The 22361-nt window shown below is 44.4% G+C and overlaps 1 protein-coding gene across 1 annotated transcript in view; it reads right to left on the reverse strand.

Moving 5' to 3' along the window:
- The window catches only part of LOC146870299 (complement C4-B-like), a 332560-nt gene that overhangs the window by 206662 nt on the left and 103537 nt on the right, over nucleotides 1-22361 (reverse strand). Inside the window, exons 15-19 of the mRNA XM_085642540.1 lie at nucleotides 16781-16852; nucleotides 14666-14866; nucleotides 3319-3458; nucleotides 2281-2490; nucleotides 1335-1386 (exon numbers count right to left, since the gene is read on the reverse strand). Coding sequence (XP_085498666.1) covers nucleotides 1335-1386; nucleotides 2281-2490; nucleotides 3319-3458; nucleotides 14666-14866; nucleotides 16781-16852 — 675 coding nt within the window. The remainder of the gene's footprint in view (nucleotides 1-1334; nucleotides 1387-2280; nucleotides 2491-3318; nucleotides 3459-14665; nucleotides 14867-16780; nucleotides 16853-22361) is intronic.

Consider the following 22361-nt stretch of genomic DNA (forward strand, 5'->3'; position numbering starts at 1 on the left):
TTTTACATTAACTAACACACATTGCACCAGGGGTTAATTTATCATGGGATAGACAGCAATATCATTGGGCAAGTCATGAAGTATTGAATTTGTTTTACATGTTCCACAATACATTACACCAGGCGTTATTCTGTTTTAGAACAGCTAGTCATTTCACTTTGTGATTCTTGAAGGAGACTGCCTCAGGGTTTACAATTATTTTAAAATAGACGGTAATATTATTTAGTTATTAGTAGTACATGTGTTTAATATTATAAACATTAGACTCAATAGAGCTTTTTTCTTTAACCTTCTGGAATCTGACAAGGGAATGGCATTTGATGTCACAGGGTGCTCAGAGATGAATGAAGCGTGAGCAGAACTGGGAAATTAGAATAATTTCAAATTAGAATTATTATGGGTGTATCCACTTTAGACTATTATGTTTGATATGAATAATACTTTTATCATTAGACCTGGCCAAATACCATAACTTATTCATGTTACAGTTTTTTGTGTTTTCTCATAGTTTCTCAATAGTTGTTTTTCATTAAACATGACATTAATAGTCATCCCTCCCTTCTACTGGATGTGTGCATTTCCGGGGGAGTTTTGATAACAACGTTTGTGCTCTAATTAAGAAATAAGGACTAGGATGTCAGGCATTTTCTTAGTTAATGTCCTAACAGAAGAAGAGTCACCTTTGGATATAACTCAACTGGGCTTTAGAAGACTAAAATTCCCTACCCAACCCAGAGATCATTTTTTCCATATAATCTGCAAGGAAACACAAAACTGCTACAACATATTTAAGGCTGGATCCCTAAACCAGCATTTTGTAGCATATAATGCCTTTAGAGGTCTTCACCTAAGCACAATATTGACCAATTGTGTAGGGCACACCACACACTAAATTGTTCCTTGCAGTGATTATTAATTAGTATTATTGTTACTCAATTGCTGGTCACTTGTTTTATCCACCGTAAAAGGCTAAAAGGCTCTTGGATTGAAACCTGTGACCAGCAGATTCTCAACCGGTGTTGAACAGGTTTTCCAGCCAACCCCCTAAATATTTTTCAAACATCCACAAAGTACTCTACCACCATCCAGAACAATCTTATGCAAACATCCTGGATCTAAAGATATCTACACTCCTTCTGTAGGCTGTAATGCATCTTACCAATATCCAGTCCTTAACGTTCCCATCGGCAAACTTGCCATAGGTTCCCAAAGGAAAATTCTCATCATGCTGGACAATGTACAGAGGCACTCAAAAGAGTATCAACAACCAACAACAATGTACTCTAGGACCAGCAAAGAAACACCAATCTTTGGACATGAGGAATCATACTTACCATTGGTGTCAAGATTATATGTTTGTTCTTCAAGTTTAGTTACTCCCTCTCTCTGCCAAAAAAGTAAAGAAACCATAGTGATTCTGGAGAGATGGAGTGAGACAGAGAGATTGAGAAAGGAGGTAGAGTAACTGATAATATGGACTGTCCAGGAAGAGATCTGGGGAATATAGAGGACTAGACTAGAGAAAACTGAATTAGACACCTCTAGGTGCAGACCTGCATGTTCTAAGTTACACTTGCAATCAAATATCTAGGAATCTGGCAGCTGATTTCAGGCTTTATTGTGAGAATCACTTGCTTACATACAACTGAGCGATTGTGTTTGCCACCAGCTATCTTCTCCACTTAGCCACCAAGCCAGAAGGGTTTATATTTATCCCAGCCTACCACTAAATCACATGATAACTTGCTAAACTACATATCAACAAAGCCACTAGGTCAGTAGAGCATAACAAACTTATCCACCCCTTCACATCTGAACTTGGCATCTATACCATGCCTCAATCCGGGCACTAGACCCTATTGCAATTGTATCTGAGCACTAGAGCTCATTGTAACATAACATCTAGACAACATCTCATAATCAGCTACCAATTCATATCATAACGTAGCAACAAGGCCAAGCGAAGACATGGCCACTGTAACTCATACCACTGTTGCCTCTAGAGAACATTTCAAGTAGGCCAGTAGATCTCATGTCAGCTTGATGCCAAGGCCACATCTCATTTTACCAACTAATCCACATCTCGAGCTAGCCACTGTGCCACATCGTAACGTAACCATTAGGAGACATCTAAACGTGAGACACTACACCCGCTTACCTCATTACTCTTTATGAATGAGGAAGTACTGGAAAGTGTACTGAGGATTGTGAGGGGATTCAAAGAGACAAGATAAATAAGACACAGAGGGATAAAAAGGCAGACTACTGAGAGTTACTTACCACAATTTTTAGGAACTTCGTGATTTTGTCTCCATCGCCAAGTGGTCCTTTAGCCAACACAGTGACGGGGATGTTCACCTTCGTCATGGGCACGATGGAAAAGGGCACTGCAACTGCAGAATTTTGGGGCACCAGCACCTTGTATTTTTTCTCTGGACCTGACGTGGCTCGGCTGCAGAGTCCTTCTGTCCTCTCCAAAGACACCTGGACCTATTTAAAAGTTTGCCAGCAGAGACCAAAGCGTGTAAACAGTAAACATACGGCACTGTTATTGGTTGGCCTTCTAGAGAATGTAGCTACTAAATACTAAACATGGAATTATTCCAGAGTAGTGAGACTGTGATACAGAGGTGACAGTGCCTTAGGCAACCATCAGTACAGAGTGATGAGCAGGGCATGCGACATGAAGTGTTTGACGTTCATGTGCGCTGAACCAACAAGGACAGCTACTGCTCCCTATGAGCTTAGAAGGAGATGTACTGGTAACCAGAGATTACCTTGTCAGGAGATTTGTTGACTGACTTGACCTGCAGGACTTGGAGAACGTTGATTTCAAGCCTGTCTGTGGCCCAGCCACTTTGACCTTTGAGGCACACCTGCTTGATAAGTAAACTCTTTGTTTCTCACTGGGTGCTTCATCTATGTGGAACGGATGGAGGTTTGGTTTGAGAATATCATGAGGCCAATCAGTTTGCAGTTAATGCATAATCACCTGAGGCCGTGTGAGGTTTCTAGAGATGATGGCTAGTATTTAGCTTGCAGAGTGGTCTATGCAGTCATAGCAATATGTAAATTTATAATTATGACACCACCTTGCTGCAGGAATGATCCTCACCTTCTACGCTGACTGGCTTGGTCTTCAGACCAGCTCAGCAACTGACTATGTTTGCAGAGGAGTTAAGTAATCCTGAACTTACCTATATATAATTACTTTGTTGATATTTTTTCTACTACATTCTGGTAGCATAATATTCTGTAGTTGATACTAATGTGGAATAGCTTGTCACTTCTAGTTAGATTACCCTCATGTTCGCTTACCTCCAGATCCTGCTCAACATAGTTGTAGAGGGTTGGGCGAATCTCTAGCTGTTCAAAACGCTTGACAGAATAAGGGAGAGGCAGGTAAATATGAAAAGGCTGGAAAACCTTCACTCCAATTGGTTCCGCAATACAGAATCCTAGGAAAACAAGAAGAAGATAATCAGGAAGGCACTCTTTGTATCTGCCTGTGAATAAACATGGGTGATCTAAGGACAAACCTAGAGATAGAGAAAGGAATCTGTGATTTTTTGACTATGCAGTAAGGAAGAAAAGGGGCACTAGTCATGGGAACTCAGGCCTGTATGCGTAAGTGATCTGGTTCTAATCCCCAGAGTAAGGAGAAGGAGTAGAAGTGGCAAGAGCGACTTGTGATTTTGCAGGAAGAGATATGGACTGGTGGTGGGTGCTCAGGTAAGAATACAGACGTCCACTGGTTCTATTCTTTACTGTGAGAGAGAAGAAGGGCAGGAGCTCCTCAGGGTTTTGAGGGAAGAGCTATGCACAGGGTTACAGAGAGGAACCCACTGGTTCAACTGGGTGTAAGGTAGAAGGTGTGAGCTAATGGCTAGGGCTCCTTAGAACTATGAGGGAAGAGGTGTGGGCTGGTGCTGGGGGGCTTAGGGAATAAGCAGGAGTCCCATGGTTCTAACCCTAGCTGTGAGGGAATATGTGTGGGCTAATGGAAAGAGCTCCTCATGGATGATGTGTGGGCTAGTGGTAAGAGATCCTCTGGGGTTTGAGGGAGGAAGGTATGAGCAAGTGGAGAGCGCAGGCCTAGAGACTTTGGTCCACTGGTTTTAGTTCTACTGTGAAGAACCAGTGCGGGCTAGTGGCTAGAGATGCTGAAAACTTTTAAGGTATTGTGTGGTGGTGGCATCACAGGCCTTAAGACAGGAGTCTCCTAGTTATGATTCTAACTATGAGGGAGGACGTGTGGTTTAAGGACACAAGCTCGGTATGACCTAAAAAGAAGAGATGTGAGATGGTGGCAAGAGTTCTTTGGAGGATGATGTGTAGGCTAGACTTGAGAGCTCTTTAACGTAAGGCTGATGGGGAGAGTCCAATGATTTTAGACCTCCTAGAAAGGAGGTAGTCAGGAGGAGTGGTGAAATTTGCCAGTTACACACAAGTCCATTCTATTTAGACCTGGTGTGTGCAGAGAGATGTAGTCTTGTAGAATGAACTCCTCAGGGCTTTTAGGGAAGAAGAGTGAATTGTTGGTGAAAGAACCTCAGGGTTTTGAAGAGGTATTGGCTAGTGGCAACAGCTAGCAAGACCTTGGGAGAGTAGCTAGGGAGCAAGTGGTGTGAGGGAGTAGCTAGTCAACCAATGATTCCAATCCTTGCCATGCCATGTTATGCTATTTTTATTTGTTTAGTGAGCCAATCCCCCATGAGGGTTTTTGGGTGCTTTGCAGGTGGGCAAGCAGCTGTCGTCTGGTGAGGTTAATCAAAGTGCCATATTTTCAGCTTCTTGCAGAACCCGAGAAGCAATGAGGAAGCTGGGATGTGGTGAGGGAGGTTGTTCCATGTTTTGGCGGAGAGATATGAGAAGAAACGGGCTCCGGCTATGGATTTGCGGATACAGAGAATGCATGCCAGTGAGGCGCCTGGGAGGTATGTATTTAATTTGTATTAATTTATTTATGTATAAAGTTTTATATAGCATGAACAAAACCCCAAAGGATATCAGAGCGCTTTACAAAAGGGTGGAAGGAAGGTCATAAACCCAATATCGACATCAAGTATGAATACACAACATGAATAATCGCATGATTCACAGACAAATGACACAAAGGAGATTAATACAATAAACAGGTATATAGCGGGCAACAAAGGGGGCACACAATGCGGTAAAGAAGAGCAGCATTACATGATGGAACAATGGTTGTAGGATCAATGATTTCGAGCCAGTGAACCTAGCCTAGATTAAGGTAGGAATTTGTCCATTAGGAATCTTTTGGCTTATTTATTTATTTATTTATTTATTTATTTATTTATTTATTTATTTTTGAGATTTATACAGCGCGTACAATTGCCCGTAGGCGTCTCGGCGCTAGAAACTTTGAAGGTATTCCCGAGGTTAAGCCGGTAACTATTCTTGATCAAACAGCCAGGTCTTTATCTTTCTACGGAAATGCATCAGGGATGGGCTGTCTTTGATGGATGCTGGCAGGGAGTTCCATAACCTGGGAGCTGCCACAAGGAAGCGTCTATCACCCCAGTTAACTGTTTTTGTTCGTGGTATTTGAAGGATTTTAAGGTTGTTAGATCGGAGCGATCTTATGGAGGACTGGTATCTGAGATGGGATTTCAGGAAATGTGGACCACAGTTGTGCAATGCTTTATAGAGTATGCACAGCGCTTTAAACTTGATCCTGTTTCGAATCTTGAGCCAATGCAAGTCCCTTATAGTCTCAGAGATTGGTGAGAACTTAGGGATTCCAGACAGGAGGCGGGCTGCAGCATTCTGGATGGTCTGCATTTTGTTGGTCACTCTTGCTTGGGCGTTGATGAATAAGCCGTTACAATAGTCAAGAGATGACAGCACGAGGGCGCTTACCAGCGTCTTACCTGCTGAGGTTGGTAAAAACGGCATGATTTTCTTGGTCAACCTAAGTTTGTGATGGGCTGTTGCTGGTATTTTATTTGAGTGGGCCATAAAATTTAATTTATCGTCAAAAATCACCCCCACATTTCTGACGGTGATGGCTGGTGTAGGTGGTGTTCCGTGCGTGGGGGGCCACCAGGTGTTTGACCATCCTGGGGATAGATGTCCAAATATGACGACCTTCGTTTTTTCGTCATTTAACTTTAGACAGTTAGAGGCCATCCACTCACCGATCGCCCGCATGCCCTCTTGAAAGTTTTCAGCTACCTTGTCTCCATTCCCATTAATGGCCAACACAAGCTGGGTGTCATCCGCGTACGAAGAAAGGCTCATCCCATAGGCCTTGATGACAGAGGCCAGGTCCGACACGTAGATATTGAATAGTGTCAGACTAAGGGATGAGCCTTGGGGAACCCCACACGGTAGTGACAGCTTGTGCGATTGGAAGGGCCCCAGTGTGACCACCTGTGATCCAAGAAGGAGGAGAGCAGATTTCTAGCCATTTGGCGGATGCCCAGGTTTTCGGCACGGTCGACCAGGATCTTGTGGTCGACAGTGTTGAAGGCTGCCGACAGATCGAGCAGAACGAGTATTGCTGTACCTCCCCGGTCCCGGATCACTCTTATGTCCTCTGTAGCTTTTATTAAGGCAGTTTCGGTTCCGTGGAACTTGCGGAAACCAAATTGGGTGTTGTCCAGTAGTTGATGTTTTTCTATGAACTCTGAGAGTTGTGAGTTCATAGCCTTTTCCACTACCTTTGCTAAAAAGGGGAGACTGGCTATGGGGCGGTAGTTTTTTGGTTGGTCCTTGTCCAAATTAACTTTCTTAAGTAGGGGTTTGACCAAGGTATTTTTAAGGGAGTCTGGGTATATCCCAGTTATGAACATTGTGTTGCAGATTGATACAATGTCAGGGGAGAGATAGTCCATGATCGGACGAAGGACTTTTAGAGGACAAGGATCTAATGCTGAGCCAGATTTGATTGTGGCCGTTGTTTCCTTGATTTGTGTTTTTCCAAGGTCTAAGAACTGAAAAAGTTCGATATTGTTGGTCCCGTTGTTAGATATGGGGGGGCTGATTACTGTTTTTGTGGAGAATGCTTGATATATATCATTTACCTTTGTGAAAAAGAAATCAGCCAGAGAATTACAAAAGACTTGGGATTGTGGAGGATTCAGGTCCGGTGCGTTTCCCGCTAAGACCTTAGTTATCTCAAAAAGTTTTTTACTTGAGTTTTTAGCAGAATTGATTTGTTCAGTGAAATAGGATTTTTTTGTCTCGACAATAAGAGCTTTGTATTGTCCGAGTGCTTCCTTATAGCTGGTCTTGCTTTCAGCGCTGTAGGATCTGCGCCAATGTCTCTCCCTGTTTCTACAGAATTGCCTCTTAATACGGAGCTCCTCTGTAAACCATGGGGCTGATGGCGTTGCTCTGTTTCTAGAGAGTTTTTTAGTTGGGGCTAAGGAGTGGGTGGCGGTACCTATCCACTCCTGAAATTGTCGTGTGGCCAAGTTTGGATCAAATGTTGAGTCAGGACGAGTTTTTTCAAGTAGGCTCGTTAGCTCAGCGTGATCGATGTCCTTCCAAACTTTGATGGTTTGTGGTTTCGGTACAGAGTGGAGTCTGAGTCTATTTAATGTGACTTATATTTTTATAAAAATGGCGAAGTGGTCGGTCCATGGCATTGGTAAGGTATCTATTATATTAACGCCTTGCATATTAGTAAAAATGCCGTCTAACGTGTGACCGGCTATATGGGTGGGGGTGGTTACCAGTTGCCGAAGACTCATGGTGTGCATGTCTGATTTCAAGGACTGGGTATCTTTGTCAGATGCATTCTCAAGATGGAAGTTCAAGTCGCCCAATAATGTAAATGAGTCTTCCAGCGCTGGAGCTTCTAGTATTGCACCCAGATTTGCTAGAAAGTTGGTGCGAGAGCCTGGAGGTCGATATAGTAGGATGCCTTTAAAAAGAAACGATGGGGTGAGTTTAAGATCGAAAAGAAGGGCTTCGCAGGAGGTGGAGTGAATGTGAGATATTCTGACCGTTATGTGGTCGCGGGCGATGATGGCTAGTCCTCCTCCGCGCTGCCCCACTCTATCTAGGCGATAGGCGTTATAGGCTGGGGGGGTCGCAACTGCCATGTCAGGATCGGATGCTCCATCTGTCCATGTCTCTGTGAGAAAGAGACAATCAAGGTTGTTGTTGATAATAAGATCGTGTATTTCTTGCCGGTGCTTGACAAGAGATCGTGCATTGATTAGTGCAGCGGTGATGTCGGAAGACATAGATGCAGTGACAGCATGCGTTTTGATTTTTTCATTCATTATCTGTAGCTTCACGTTACAGTGCGGACATGTAAATTTTGTGGTATCTGACCATAGGTGTGGATTATATTGAGCGCAGTCGGTGTTAGGCGTGCGCAGTGCCATCAATGTAGATTTGGGGTAGATGTGGGGAGCCTGTCGCGGGGATTGATCAGAGGTTCTGGCCCCTGGCCCGGTCTCGGCACGGTCGAGCACAGACGAGCTTGCCTTATGCGCGCCTTCGGCGTGCATTCGTCGCGCCCGCTGCACTCGTCCGCTGCGCTTCCGGAACATGCACATATTTGTAGGGAGGGAGCAATGCGAGAGACGTGGCCTCAAGGTGGGCGTGTCCCAGTCAGGGAGAGGGGAATGAAGTTGGCGGGAAAACGGCGAGTTTGCCCTTACCAGTGCTCGTTGTTCAGCAGGAAAGGGTGCCTGCACACTGCAGTGATGTGACAGGGAAGGTGAGTGATTTTAAAAGCAAAGTGAAATTTTACACTTTTAAAACAAAGTTATGCTCAGTTTTCCTTGCTACTCCCGGCTGTGCCTCAGGAGGGTTCAAAAGTTATCTAAAGCGCTAGTAGTCAGCGCGTCTTTTATAACTTTGAAGAGGGGGGGGCGTGGCCTCAAGGTGGGCGTGTCCCAGTCAGGGAGAGGGGAATGAAGTTGGCGGGAAAACGGCGATTTTGCCCTTACCAGTGCTCGCTTTTCAGCAGGAAAGGGTGCCTGCACACTGCAGTGATGTGACAGGGAAGGTGAGTGATTTTAAAAGCAGAGTGAAATTTTACACTTTTAAAACAAAGTTATGCTCAGTTTTCCTTGCTACTCCCGGCTGTGCCTCAGGAGGGTTCAAAAGTTATCTAAAGCGCTAGTAGTCAGCGCGTCTTTTATAACTTTGAAGAGGGGGGGCGTGGCCTCAAGATGGGCGTGTCCCAGTCAGGGAGAGGGGAATGAAGTTGGCGGGAAAACGGCGATTTTGCCCTTACCAGTGCTCGTTTTTCAGCAGGAAAGGGTGCCTGCACACTGCAGTGATGTGACAGGGAAGGTGAGTGATTTTAAAAGCAAAGTGAAATTTTACACTTTTAAAACAAAGTTATGCTCAGTTTTCCATGCTACTCCGAGCTGTGCCTCAGGAGGGTTCAAAAGTTACAGTTTGAAAGCAGTTGTTGAGGAGATTCTGCGTACTTCTGGTGAAAGAGAGTTCCATATCTTTGGGGCAGCACCGGAGAAGGCTTGGTGACAAGTTCTCTTTTTGCTAAGAATGAGTTTCAGGACGAAAGTGTTAGCGCTTCTTCAGGCTCTCCCACCACAGGATAATTCAAGCTTTTGTGCTAGGTACCTGAGAGTTTTGAAATGCAGGGCTTTGTGCTCCAGAACTGCAATCTTTAATTGAATTTGAGCTTCATAGGGTAACCATTTGAGAGATTTTAGGACTGGGGATATGTGCTCATTTCATTTGGTACCTGTGACCAGTCTGGCCGCAGCTTTCAGTGATGCCCTTAGTGGAGCAAGGGTGTATTTGGGAAGGTCACAGAGCGTAGCACTGCCGTAGTCTAGCCTTGGCAAGACCAGTGCTTGGACCACCTGCTTGAAATCCTTTTGTGGCAGGAATTGTTTGATGTTTCTCAGGGTCCTCATCAAGTGGTTAGCTCCCTTACATACATTGCTGATATGATTTTTCATATTCAGGTGCTTGTCCAGGGTGATTCCGAGAGATTTGGCTGAGTCTATGATGAGGGGGGTGCAGTTGAAGGCCGTGAGGTGATTCAGCCAAAGGTCTAGCTTGGGGATGTGGTTAGAAATGTATGCCGTTATTGTGTGCAGGGCTGATGTATAGTACTTTGTATGTGTGGGTGAGTAGTTTAATCTGGGTAATTAAGTGGATAGTGCAGTTCTCTGAGGAGTCGGGTGATGTGGTTGCAATAAGGTAGATTGAGTATGAGTCTTGCTGTGGTGTTTTGAATAGTGTGGAGCCAGCTCAGGAGCTACTCAGTGATTCCTGTGTAGAATGTGTTGCCGTGATAGACTCGGCTGGTGTTCAAGGCCTGTGTAACTGTTTTCCTAGTGTTCCCAGGTAGCCGTTTGAAGATCTTTTGTAGAATCCTAAGGATGTGGTAGCAGGAGGTGGTCACTGTGCCTATTTGGGCTGTGATGTTGAGCTTGTTGTCTAGGATGCTTCCAAGAATTCTTACATTTGTGGTGGGGGTGGGTGAAGGTCAGAAATTAATTGGCCAACAGTTAGAGATCTCGGCAGAGGCTTTCCTTCCAAAGATCACTACTTCAGTTTTGTCTGTGTTTAGTTTGAGGCAGTTGTTTTTTTTATCCTTGTGGCTACTGCGGTCATGCATGTGGCAACGTTGTTTTTGTAATAGGGGCCTTGTTAGACAGAGAGAGTAGGTTGGGTATCCCATGCTTAGGACAGTATTTTGAGGATCTGATGAGGTCCGCTATTGGAGTCATGTAAATGTTGAATAACATTGGAATGAGGGATGATCCTTGGGGCATTCCAGATATGAGGTTCTGGGCCTTCAATGTGTAGGGTTGCAAGTTAACTCTTTTGCTCTTCCTATGGGAAGGAACAAGTCCAGTTGAGGGATTTTGTATATGGCTTTGATTTTGTCGCTGAATAATTCTGAGAAGTTGTCACCTAATTCTTGCGAGGGAGTGATGCAGTTAGTAGTGGCGGCTGGTGAAGTTAAGTCTTTGATGATTGTGAATATTTGTTTACCACTGCTGGAGCTTTTGCCTATGCACTCCGATAGGGCCTTCTTTTTTCTTGCCCTGAGGGAGTAATTGTGGCCAAATTGCAAGAGTTTGGACAGACTTTGGCATAATTGTGAGCGCTTGAAAGAAATTGTGTGGGGTGGTGGCAAAAGCATCTCAGGGTTTTAAAGGAAGTGGTGTGGACAAGTAGTGCAAGTGTGTGGGCTAGAGACAGAAGTCTATGCTTTTTTAATTGGACTGAGAGAGGAGGTGTAACCAGCAGTGAGAGCTCAATTGAGATTCTGAGGTCCATGGCTCTAGACTTGGTTTTGATGGATAAGTTATAAGTCCATGTGTTCTCACCTTTACTGTTAGGGTGGAGGCGTTGGTTAGCCTAGTGCTGACTTTCTAGCTGTGAAGAAAACTTGGAGTATGGTGGTACTTACTCTGTACTCTAGCTATGAATGGATGGGTTACAATTCAAGCTGTGAGGTAGGTGGTGTGGAATAGCACAGGGCTTGAGGCAGGAATGTATGCATTAGTTCCTGCATTCATTAAGAAGTCATGGCACAGTGGTGAAACCTACAGGTTAGAGTCGAGCTCTGTGGGTTCAAGACATGCAAGAAAAGAAGAGGTCAAGGCAAGTAATGAGCTAGAGTCGGGCTTTATGGGTTCTTGAACCCGCTAATCATTTGCCATTAGATGTTGAATCCACAAGCCTTATCAATGAAAAGACACAATTAGGCTTTTCTGTTTTCAGTTTCTATTTTTGGTATATTCTGGTGTTTTTTTCCCAGTGTTTTCAAGTGATTTCAATACCTTAAAAACAAGCATTTGCAATGCAAATAGGTCTCACATTTGTGAGTTAGAGCTATTGACGTTGAAATGGCAATGTTTTTTACCTACACGTTTTATTTTTGGAGTGAATGTATGTAGTGTGCAAAATCCCTTGGAAAGGTCCTGCACTTCGTAATATATTGAAAAAGACGCAAAGTGTGGATTGTGTCAACAATTGCTTGGCACGTACCTCATGGGTGAAGTGTCGACACACATGCACACCAACTAACCAACGCGATCGGGAGTATGGGACCGAATCCCGGTTTCTCTTTAATTTTCTAGACTATTTGACTCACTCTCCTGCGTCTTGGTTATCCCCCAAACACTGGGAGGCAATAAAGTTAGCCAAGGGGGCGGGGGCTTCGGGGGTACATGGAAATGTATTCATTGTCTAGTTGTTAAAGGTCGCCCGGTGCTATTAGTTAAAAGTGTGCAGATTTCATTAAGATATTAAGAGTACTGTACTCGCATCTATGAGAAAATCGACCTTAACTAAACAAAATGCCAGAATGCATGTCCGTTTTCACAGTGTTTTAGACAGTACTGGTTGCTTAGTTTAATTGCATTAATTTTTGTATTTACTCTTTTACACAGCATCCGAAGTAGGTTACCTAACCCCAAAGCCCTGAGTTGTTAAATGACCCATAGAAGGGAGTGTTTTACAGTTGAGCAAATGTGTCCAAATGTAATTTTGGTGGTGCCATGTTATGATCAGCCAATGAGATACTCGATGAGGTACTTAACTACACGTTCAAAACGTACGGTATTGTGGCTGTTGTTTGTTTGTACACAACCACCTCTTTTAATGTGTTTATTAACACAGAGCTCCATCTACCAGTCAGTGCTCACAGAGGGGCGACTAAAGCAGAGAACCAAATGTATTCATTTATCCTGAGTGTGAAGGCACCCGGAAGGCTTAGGTACCTGCCCAGAGAGGCTAGGGATCCCAGCGCTTCTACAGACTCTGCCGTGCTCCTCTGCACCAGCAGGGCACAGCTCAGAATATGCCGCTTCTGCTAAGAATAGGTGAGGGGGATGAGGTTGGGGCACGCAGGAGTTGCCGCCAGATTTCCAGGTTATTGAAAGTGATGATTTGGACGTGAGGCAATGGAGACTGACTTTGTCTGTTTGTCTGCACCAGTCTATTTCTCTACCATTTACCAGGCTCACAATCATGTATCCATTCATCTCTCTTTGTTAGAGGTGTGCGAGCCAATATATTAATTAGCAGGTAGAGCCAGCCGGAGACGGGCCAAGCATATAAGAGCCAGTGGGTGAGCCGTGAAAATGATCGGCATGTTAATCATACAGTAAAAATTATGTAAATGTGCGATAAGGTCTCTTCAGAATTCAAAAAAGTGCATTTGTTTAGCGGGTCACCTCAGTACACAAGATTATAGCACTGAATTGAGAGGAAGTTATTAAAAGTGCTCGTTTTAAGCTTAAGTTAAAATACTGCCGCTCCTCCCGCTCGACAACAATGCCATTTGTGAATTAAGAGTAGTCAGTTGCCATGCATACCCCGAATGTTGCCTAGAGTCATATTATATTTAGAGTAACATTAAAATCTAGTTCATTAAACACGAGAAGTTTTTGTACAGCATGCATCTTGAACTCGCATATTTCAAGGTGGCAATCATAAAGATGAAAACGGAAGTGCCGGCAGGCAAGAAAACACGAACAGGAGTGAGGGGGGGGTGGGGGAGGGTGAGAAGTCACAGACTGAGGAAGGGGGCGGTGGGTGAGGAGACAGGGAAAACAATAGTGTTAGGCGTAAAGGGGCCAATGGCCGTGGAAGGATACAAATGATGAATGAGGAGGGACTAACAACCCTCAAACCAATCGGAAGGCAGCATTTAAGACAAAAGCCAATGGGCAGAGAGTGAGCGGAGCTTCCACACTACAGTATATACTGCATGCCTCGCAAAGTAATTACAGCGCATTTGCGCTGCAACGCTAGGTGAGACCTAAAAGAAAATAGTGTTAGGAGTAAAGGGGCCAATAGCCGTGGAAGGATACAAGTGATGAATGAGGAGGGACTAACAACCCTCAAACCAATCGGAAGGCAGCATTTAAGACAAAAGTCAAGGGGCTTCACTTGACAAAAGATGTCAAGTGAAGCAAAAATCACTGATATTTAAGTCTACATTTTGGAGAAAACACCTCAAAAGGTCGAGTTCAATGTTCCAAGTGTCCTGTCAGCAGGAGCCAGAAAAAAGAATTGTGGTAATTGCCGCTGGCTGAGCATGATGCGATATTGGAGGTCACACAGTTCTTAAAGGCACATTCTCCTTTTTGTTTCCTAAAAATGGCAGCCTATGGGCTATATTGCCCTGCATGTCTTCATCCTACTCTCTTATAGAAAAAGGGTTTGTGCAGGATTTCTTCTCTGACCTTACAAAGTTGTTCATGCATTAAGCGCCTATTTCCTTGGATAGTCCCCTTTTGTTCCATCAACATTGAGAATTTTGTCCACTGTAGCCTAATCCTATTGGCTGAATTATGACTTTTTTAATGACTTTTCAAGACCTTCCTGAAGAAAGGCAAATCTCAGCACTTAAGAAGATATATTGGGAAAAGTGCTACGGGGTACCCGCAGGCGGGTGGGACTATTCAACGCTTATGACTATACATGAAAATCCCCTACTAGAGAAATGTTGTTTCTTTTATACACTGAGAATATGAGCACATATACATACACATTTAAAGACATAGTAAGTGGTATTTAATAGGCAAGTGCTTCACCCTGAAAAGGAACATATTTTCTAATAGTGCTGCCACAGTACAATTATTGACTGCTAATATATTCCAATATGTTGGTAAGATGTAGATAGTCATATCACAAGTACATACAATGAACAAGGTCACAAAGAAGCATGGATTCTTACTTCTTCCCAGCCCAGAGGTCACCCTCCTGTATTTCTTCCGCTGCTCTGCAGCAAATTCACAGCACTTCAGCAGGGCACTTCTGCATTTCTCATCTGGGACTCTGACGGACCTCTGTACACTGCTGCGCTTCATGTGTGGGGGCAGGAGCGCCATGCCGTTTTTGCAACACTGTTTCAGTTTGATATCAGTAAACTCTCCGACTGTGGCATACAGGAGGTAAAAGGCAGTAAGTGATGAGCAGAACAAGAGGGGGTGAAGAAGAAACAAAACAATGCAATAAAAAGCCCTCATTGTGCATGAACTTAAGAACTGCTAGTGACATGCTGCCTGGTGGCTTTACAACGGTAATACACCTGTTAACGGTGTAGATGGGGAAGTTCTGAGGTGCAATTTGTTGGGAATCAAGGGATGCCATTTGAAATTAAATTGGGGGGAAAAAGAAAATCATATCTCCATTCGGCCACCACTGAGGTGGAATCACATGTTGTGGCATGCTTCATTGGGCCAAAGAACTAACACCCATCCTGTATGTCAAAAAAGGGAGTGTTAAGCTTGATCGACCACTTTTAATGGAGGATCAAGTGAACTCTGTTGCCTTTACCAGCTGAGGGTTTTCAAATGCATAATCTGTATGTTTTCAAACCAACAAAGGACTTTATCATAAATCTTTGAATGACCCACATCCAAACCCTCAGGGAGATTTTCTTCTCACAAACCCAATGTCAGTTTAAAATCAGAGGGAGCCTCCCTCTTCTGAGTACTGAGTATTGCGGTGTTACTCTGTGGGGTGCAGACCCTTTTCTGTCACATCAGACCGACTGTCATGCATTCCACTTAAACTGTGACATGAATCTCCTTGTTGATTTTCAGGAAATTGCTGAAGACCTGGCTGTGTCCCAGTTCTTAGTTTGAACTTCCTTCTTTTATCTTGTCGTGCTCATTTTAGCTGGCCGACATATGCCACGGAGTATTAGTCCTTAGATATCTGCAGGCGATTGTTTCATGCGCAGCAAATGTAAATGAAAACTAAAATAAATGAACAGCTTAAACACAAGGGCTCCTGAATTTTGCCTATGACTGATTGAGCATCCTATTTTGCTCTGCATCATGGAGTCATTTTTTGAGTCCATCATGGGCCTCATTAAGGATGCTTGACGCTGCACCATTTCAGAAGTAGACAGTGCGTCTGAGGGAGCGATCTGAGCCACACGGGCCCCAATAGTGAGAGGAAGGTCCTCGAAGCTGCTCCCCCACACATAATATACATTCACATGTAGAGTAAGTGCACATTTGCAAGAGCTCATTCGTGTAAGAGAATGTGTGATTGCACCATTTGTACATGCAGTTTAAGGTTTGGCTGTGTCGTAAGCGAATAACAGCTTGTGTGCACTGCATATTGCAAAAAAATGACTCCCGACCATGTGATGCAGCACAATGTGCAAATCACAGGTGGGGTCAAATTCTAAGTGAAAATTTATTTGACAGACCTTTTTTAAACTGAGATGGGCAAGTGTGCAATGTGCAAATTTAACAAAAAAGTTTTCTATATGTAAAGCCATAAAAAATGAATATATAAAGACAAATGATGAGAACCTTTGAGGACTGAGATCATGATTGTCAGAGCACCATAGCCACAGATATAGCGGGATTCCTCCTTTATCCACTTACAGAAAAAGCTCAAACCCATAAGTCACATAAATGTATACATACATAAATACAAGTCACATTGGTGCATCACCTGTGCTTGACTCCACAAAGACAAGGACCTTTCTCCCAAGCTTAAGCGGTGACATACTTGAATATTAGTGGTGAGTGGTTCTCTGAAATATGCCTTTTCAGTGAGGTGGCCTACATAAATGCATCATTCCTGCAATACATTCAAATTTCCATTTCACAGATTTTCACGCTCACTGGTGAATGCAATCCCATAATTTCCTCCCACTGTAGAAGAGGGGTCACCATTGGTAGGGAAGAAAGAGGAAACATCAAGCCGTGGATGCGATAAAGAAGAGGATTCGGGCCATGGTAAGATAATAGTTTCCTTTTACCAAGCGCTGTCCTGGAAAGGCGTTGGTAGCCTGAGATCAAATATTATTTTCCCCCATTCTACTCACGTTTGTTGTTGATTGCGGTTTGGTAGTCCAGAGCCCTTTTCTTTCTCCTTGGCTGTGCTTTGCACCCGTACCCTGTGAGATAAAACATCAAAACAGAAGACTGAGCACAAAATATCGAGATTTAGAGTTAAGTAGGTGTGAAAAATTCTGGAGGAAGTGCTAAATCTGGAAGTAAATGGAATTTCCATCAATGGACTAAGCTCTAGATTTTGCTCTTCCTCCAAAAATAAGAGGATATTTCATTATGAAATTATAACTCATGAAGGTGACGCAAGAAAATAGTGAGCAAAAAAACAAAAGAGAATGTAGAGGTTTCTGCTTATTTTTCTCCATTACTGCAAACAAACAGTTTGTCTCAACATATTGGAGAATATCTCCAATTGCCTCTTTTATCTCCCATGTGCTGGACAAGACAGTGCAAGAATGAGAATGAGCTGGAAGTGAAGTGCCAGGCTGAAGGACCCTATACAGATGTAGTTCGCTCCTTCCCTTGGGAACAAAGGGACTGAGGTCAGTCTGACAATGACTTGGTTAACAACACTATCAGAACCCCGCTCAGAAGGCCACAGGGCAAGCATGAGCCACTGGGCCCAACCTTGGTGGTTGAGGCCTTTTACTTCTCATGTCCTGGGACGAAACCTACTATGGATCCACAGCAACTGGGAGAAGTACCCCTTCAGCACTTGACTCTCAGTAATAGCGTGGTCCAAGCAGTATAGTGCTCCATCGGAGGGGAGGAGGGTGGATACAAGGGATGGACATAGGCTCACAACCCACGATATGTGCATCAATAAATTATTGTCCAGCCAAGTACTCACTTTTATCCCAAAAAATTAACATCGTATTTTTACCACTATCCACACAGGATATACAGTCCCCTCTGAGATCAGGGTTCTAGTGTTTGGTAATCTGTCCCCTGTCTCCCACTCCCTCCTCGCTCTAGTGATGGTTAGAAATTGGGTTACTGGTTGAGGAGGGATAAACCCTTTTCAAGCAGCAACCATAATCTCTGTCAGGGTGAAACCTAAGTAAACCCCAAATTAACCAGAGCTTACCCCTATGGTAGCTTGGCACAAAAGCAGTCAGGCTTAAGTTAGAGCCAATGTGTAAAGTATTTATGCAGCACTTCAAACCGTAATAAAGTGAAAGCACAACACAAGAATAATTGCACAGCAATTTAGAAAAAGAGAGTAGAATTTACTAAGGGGCAGATATACGACCATTTCATTTTGTGATTTTTTGCGACTCGCAATTAGAGACTCGCTGAATGAAATGTACTAATGTGTCCCAGACACATTAGCAATTCCCAAGGGGGTCTCAATTGTCCTGCCTCATCAATATGAGGCAGGTCGCACTTTGTGATGCATTGGAACTAGGCAATAACACAGGGTTGGCCTGCTGGGGACAGCAGACCACCATGTCTGTGTTTGCTTTTAAGTAAAGCAACTTTTTTTTTTAATGCAGCCCCTTTTCCTTAAAGAAGGACGGGATGTGTTTCAAAAATAAAAAATGAAATGTACAGGTTTATCTTTACTGCCTGCTCTTAAGATCGTTTTAGATATCATTCATAAAGGGGAGGGGTCATCTGGGACCCTTTCCTGTTTGCGACTGGCTTACCACCTACCTGAAGTAGGTGGCAAACTGTGATTGTTTTACAACTGCATTCCAATCAAAAAACAATTGTACATTTCCCTGTGACTCGCGATTAGAAGGGACGCCCTTGGCAGGCCCCTCCGAATAGCGACTCCAAAACCCTATTTTGCGATAGTATTGCCAACAGGAGCGGCCATCTTTGTTCTGCTGCAGCATATACAGTCTAGTCAAACTTCGTTTACAAGCATGACTGGGCTTTTTCATTCCTATTTAAACTGCACCAGGAGACAGACGCGCTAAGATGCGGTCTGCCGGGAGCCAATAGGTGTTATTAGACGGAGGTGTGCTTTGACTTATTACGTTTCTTTTTCCTCAAAAGGCCCTTCCGGACATTTCAAAGCACTATTTTCTTCTCTCTTTGAGCATCTCCCATCCACGTTATGTGCAGACACAGCAATATGCTTTGCTGGTTGTTTTCTTATTTTTCTTTCCTTTGCGCACAGTTAACTACAATGCTCTGTGTCTCTTTAGGGTATGACTACAAGCCCCTCTACCCTGGCAGGCCATGAGGCATAGTATTGCCAAAGCATAAGTATGTTCCTGAAAATTATGAAAACATTATGTGTTTATAAGTTGTATGTCATGTGGTGTCTAATTTTTTCACAAGTGTTTTTAAAGTTATATTTCTGCATTTAACTATGCTTTCTCACAAAGGAGACGTCTGATGTGTTTGATTGTGTCACATTAGATTAAAGCACTAATTAATTATTATCTCTAAAGGCACCAACTATAGAGGAGTACATTGATCGGATTACCTCATTGGGTATGGACCTGCCCACGTGAGAGGTGGGCAGGCATTATGAGCTAACTTTTCAATACTGTTTTATTCCCTGAACAGATAACATGAGTCAAAGACAAAACCGTATGTATTTTAAATCGGGTGCTCACAAATTAGGTGTGCATCCTCACTTTATTATAGGTTTTCACAAGGAGTGGCATCCATGGAGCTGGTCCCCGTGTGGTGCTGAGGAGGTTTAGGGGATACCTCGAAACATGTCGACCGAATATTCGGGACTGTATACACATAATACTTACTTTTTTCCCCTACTACTTAACCCCCTTTTTATCCATACTAACTAGGAGCAAGAATAAAATATTAGCTCACTAGCTAGGTACTTTTTAACATCACTTTCACCACTCCACTAACACTGCACTACACATTTTTCCACAAAAAAAGTGCTCCTGCGTAATTCCGCAAGTTGCAGCACGCTCCAAACAGCAGCTATTTGGGAGGGCCCCAATGATGAAGCATGTCACCTGGAGCAACCCTGGGTGAGTGAGGAGACTCAGGTTTTTTGGATCTGACATTTACAGATTTTTTTGTGAACTACAGGTACATTGGAGGGTGAACCTAACCATTCCCTCCATCTCCCCTCTTTTTTGATTGTGGGGACAGCAGACCACCATGTCTGTGTTTGCTTTTAAATAAAACATCTTTTTTTTAATGCAGCCCCTTTTCCTTAAAGAAGAAAGGGATGTGTTTCATAAAGAAAAAGTAAACGTATAGGTTTATTTTTACTGCCTGCTCTTAAAATCGTTTTAACTATCATTCATAAAGTGGGGGGGAGGTCCTCTGGGACCATTTCCTGTTTGCGACTGGCTTACCACCTACCTGATTAGGTGGTAAACTGTGATTGTTTTACAACTACATTCCAATCAAAAAACAATTGTACATTTCCCTACGACTCGCGATTAAGAAGGGACGCCCTTGGCAGGCCCCTCCTAATAGCGACTCGCAAACCCTATTTTGCGAGTCGGTAATAGGCTAGTCACTCACAAATTAGGGCTGGTGCATCACAAAAGCCATTATAGTGCTTGTAAACGGCCCAAATCTGGCCCTAAATTATTTGAGATCAAAATGACAAAAATCCAATCAGTAGAACCACAGATATGCAATTTTAAAGATCTAAGTGAAAATAGTGCCAATCAATCAATCAGTGGTTTATAAAGCGCAGCTACTCACTAGTGAGGGTCTGAAGGCGCTAAAGGCGGGGGGGGGGCTCTGTAGTGTGCTGGGGTCATCCGAAGAGCCAGGTCTTGAGGTCCTTCCTGAACTGGGGCAGTGTGGAGGGGGAGGTTGATCCAGGCCTTGGCTGAGAGGTGGAGAAGGACTTCCCTCCCGCTCTGGTCTTGTGGATGCGTGGGACAGTAGCCAGAAAGAGGTCAGCTGATCAGAGGTGTCTCTTGGCTGCGTGGAAGGAGAGGCAGTCATTTAGGTATGCTGGTCCAATGTTGTGGAGGGCCTTGTTTCGATGGGGAGCCAGTGGAGATCGCGGAGGTCTTGGGTGATGTGGTGATGGCGGGGTATGTCTAGGGCTAATCTGGCTGCAGCATTCTGGATGGTCTGGAGCTTGTGAAGTAGTTTCTTGTTGATTACGGCATATAGAGCGTAGCCGTAGCCCAGTTTTCTGCTTATGAGGGTATGCGTGACCCTTTTTCTGGATTCAGGAGAGATCCATCTGAATGTTTTGGGAGTATGCAGAGGGTGTTAAAGCATGACGAGGATACAGCGTTGATCTGGAGGTTCATTGTGAGCACTGAGTCTAGTATGATGCCGAGATTTTGTGCATGGTCCCTTAGGGTGGGGGAGTTTCTGAGGGCAGGGGGCCACCAGGTGTCATCCCAGGTTGAAGGGGTGGGGCCATGGATGAGGACTTCTGTTTTCTCGAAGTTGAGTTTCAGGCAGCTTCTCTTCATCCAGTTGGCAACAGCTTTCATCCCTTCTTGGAGGTTGTACCTGGTGATGTTAGGTTATTTGGTGAGGGAGAGGATGAGCTGAGAGTCATCCGCTAAGAAGACTGTGTTGAGCCCGTAGTTTCTGACGATGGTTGCGAGGGTGGCCATGTAGAAATTGAAGAGGGTGGTGCTGAGGGAGGATCCCTGGTGTACTCGGCATCTGGTCTCTGTTGGTTCGGAGAGGAAAGGCGGGAGTCTGACTCACTGAGTTCTGCCTGTGAGCAGATGCCTGCGTTGTATAGTCAGGAGGCTAGTGTGCGGTGGGAGACAGTGTCAAAGGCAGCTGAGAAGACCAGGAGGATGAGGGCTGCCATTTTTGCCCTGGTAGAGGAGGGAGCGGATGTCTTTTGTGGTGGTGAGTAGGGTGGTCTCTGTGCTGTGGCTGCTCTGGAATCCGGATTGGGAGATGTCCAGGACATTGTTGGCTTCGATGAAGTTTGCTAGCTGGGTGTTAACTGTCTTTTAGATGACTTTGGCTGTGAATGGGAGCCGTGGGTATTGAGCCTGCAGAGTGAAGCGTGTGCTGCCCTCTGTTGAAGGTTGTTTGGCACTGAAGAGAAGAGAGTTTTAACAAGAGGCTAACAGAAGCCGCGGCGGCAGATCCTGTGGGCAGCGGGAGGTGCTGCACTTCCGTGAAGCAGGACCTGCTGAGGGTGGTCTGCAAAGCAAATTACCATCCCGCGGTGAGTGGAACCGTGTTGAAGATGTGAGACCCGCTGCAAAGGGACCACCAGGCACTCCAGAAAGAGGCAGGTGGGAGAGATGATGGCAGACCCTGGTGAGGCCGACTAGCAGATTTGTACGGCTGGCCCAGGAGCACACAGCTCCCGAGGCGAGCGATGGGCCGTCCTGGACCACAGACGCTGACAGCTTGACCGGGCGGGAGGCTGTGACTGGACCGGACCCCTCCATAACTATGTGCGGGCGCCTCACACGCCTGCAGAGAGAAAACTGCTCTGGAAATTACATAAAGTAAAAGATCAACAAAACTACTACCAAGAAATTATATTATAGTTTGTGCGAACGATAAATCGGCGCTCCTTGAATTGCGACTCCCCCAAGTGACCTTACAGCAGAGAAATAGCTGACCACAGAAATAACCTCCAATTTGTTCTTGCCCCTGGCTAGTCCCAGAGCTTTATATTACTATAGAGCACTGCCTAAGCCCCAGAAGGGATCTTAGTAGAGACTT

Source organism: Triturus cristatus, chromosome 1_1 (genome assembly GCF_964204655.1).
Source record: "Triturus cristatus chromosome 1_1, aTriCri1.1, whole genome shotgun sequence".
In the NCBI taxonomy this organism is placed as follows: Eukaryota; Metazoa; Chordata; class Amphibia; order Caudata; family Salamandridae; genus Triturus; species Triturus cristatus.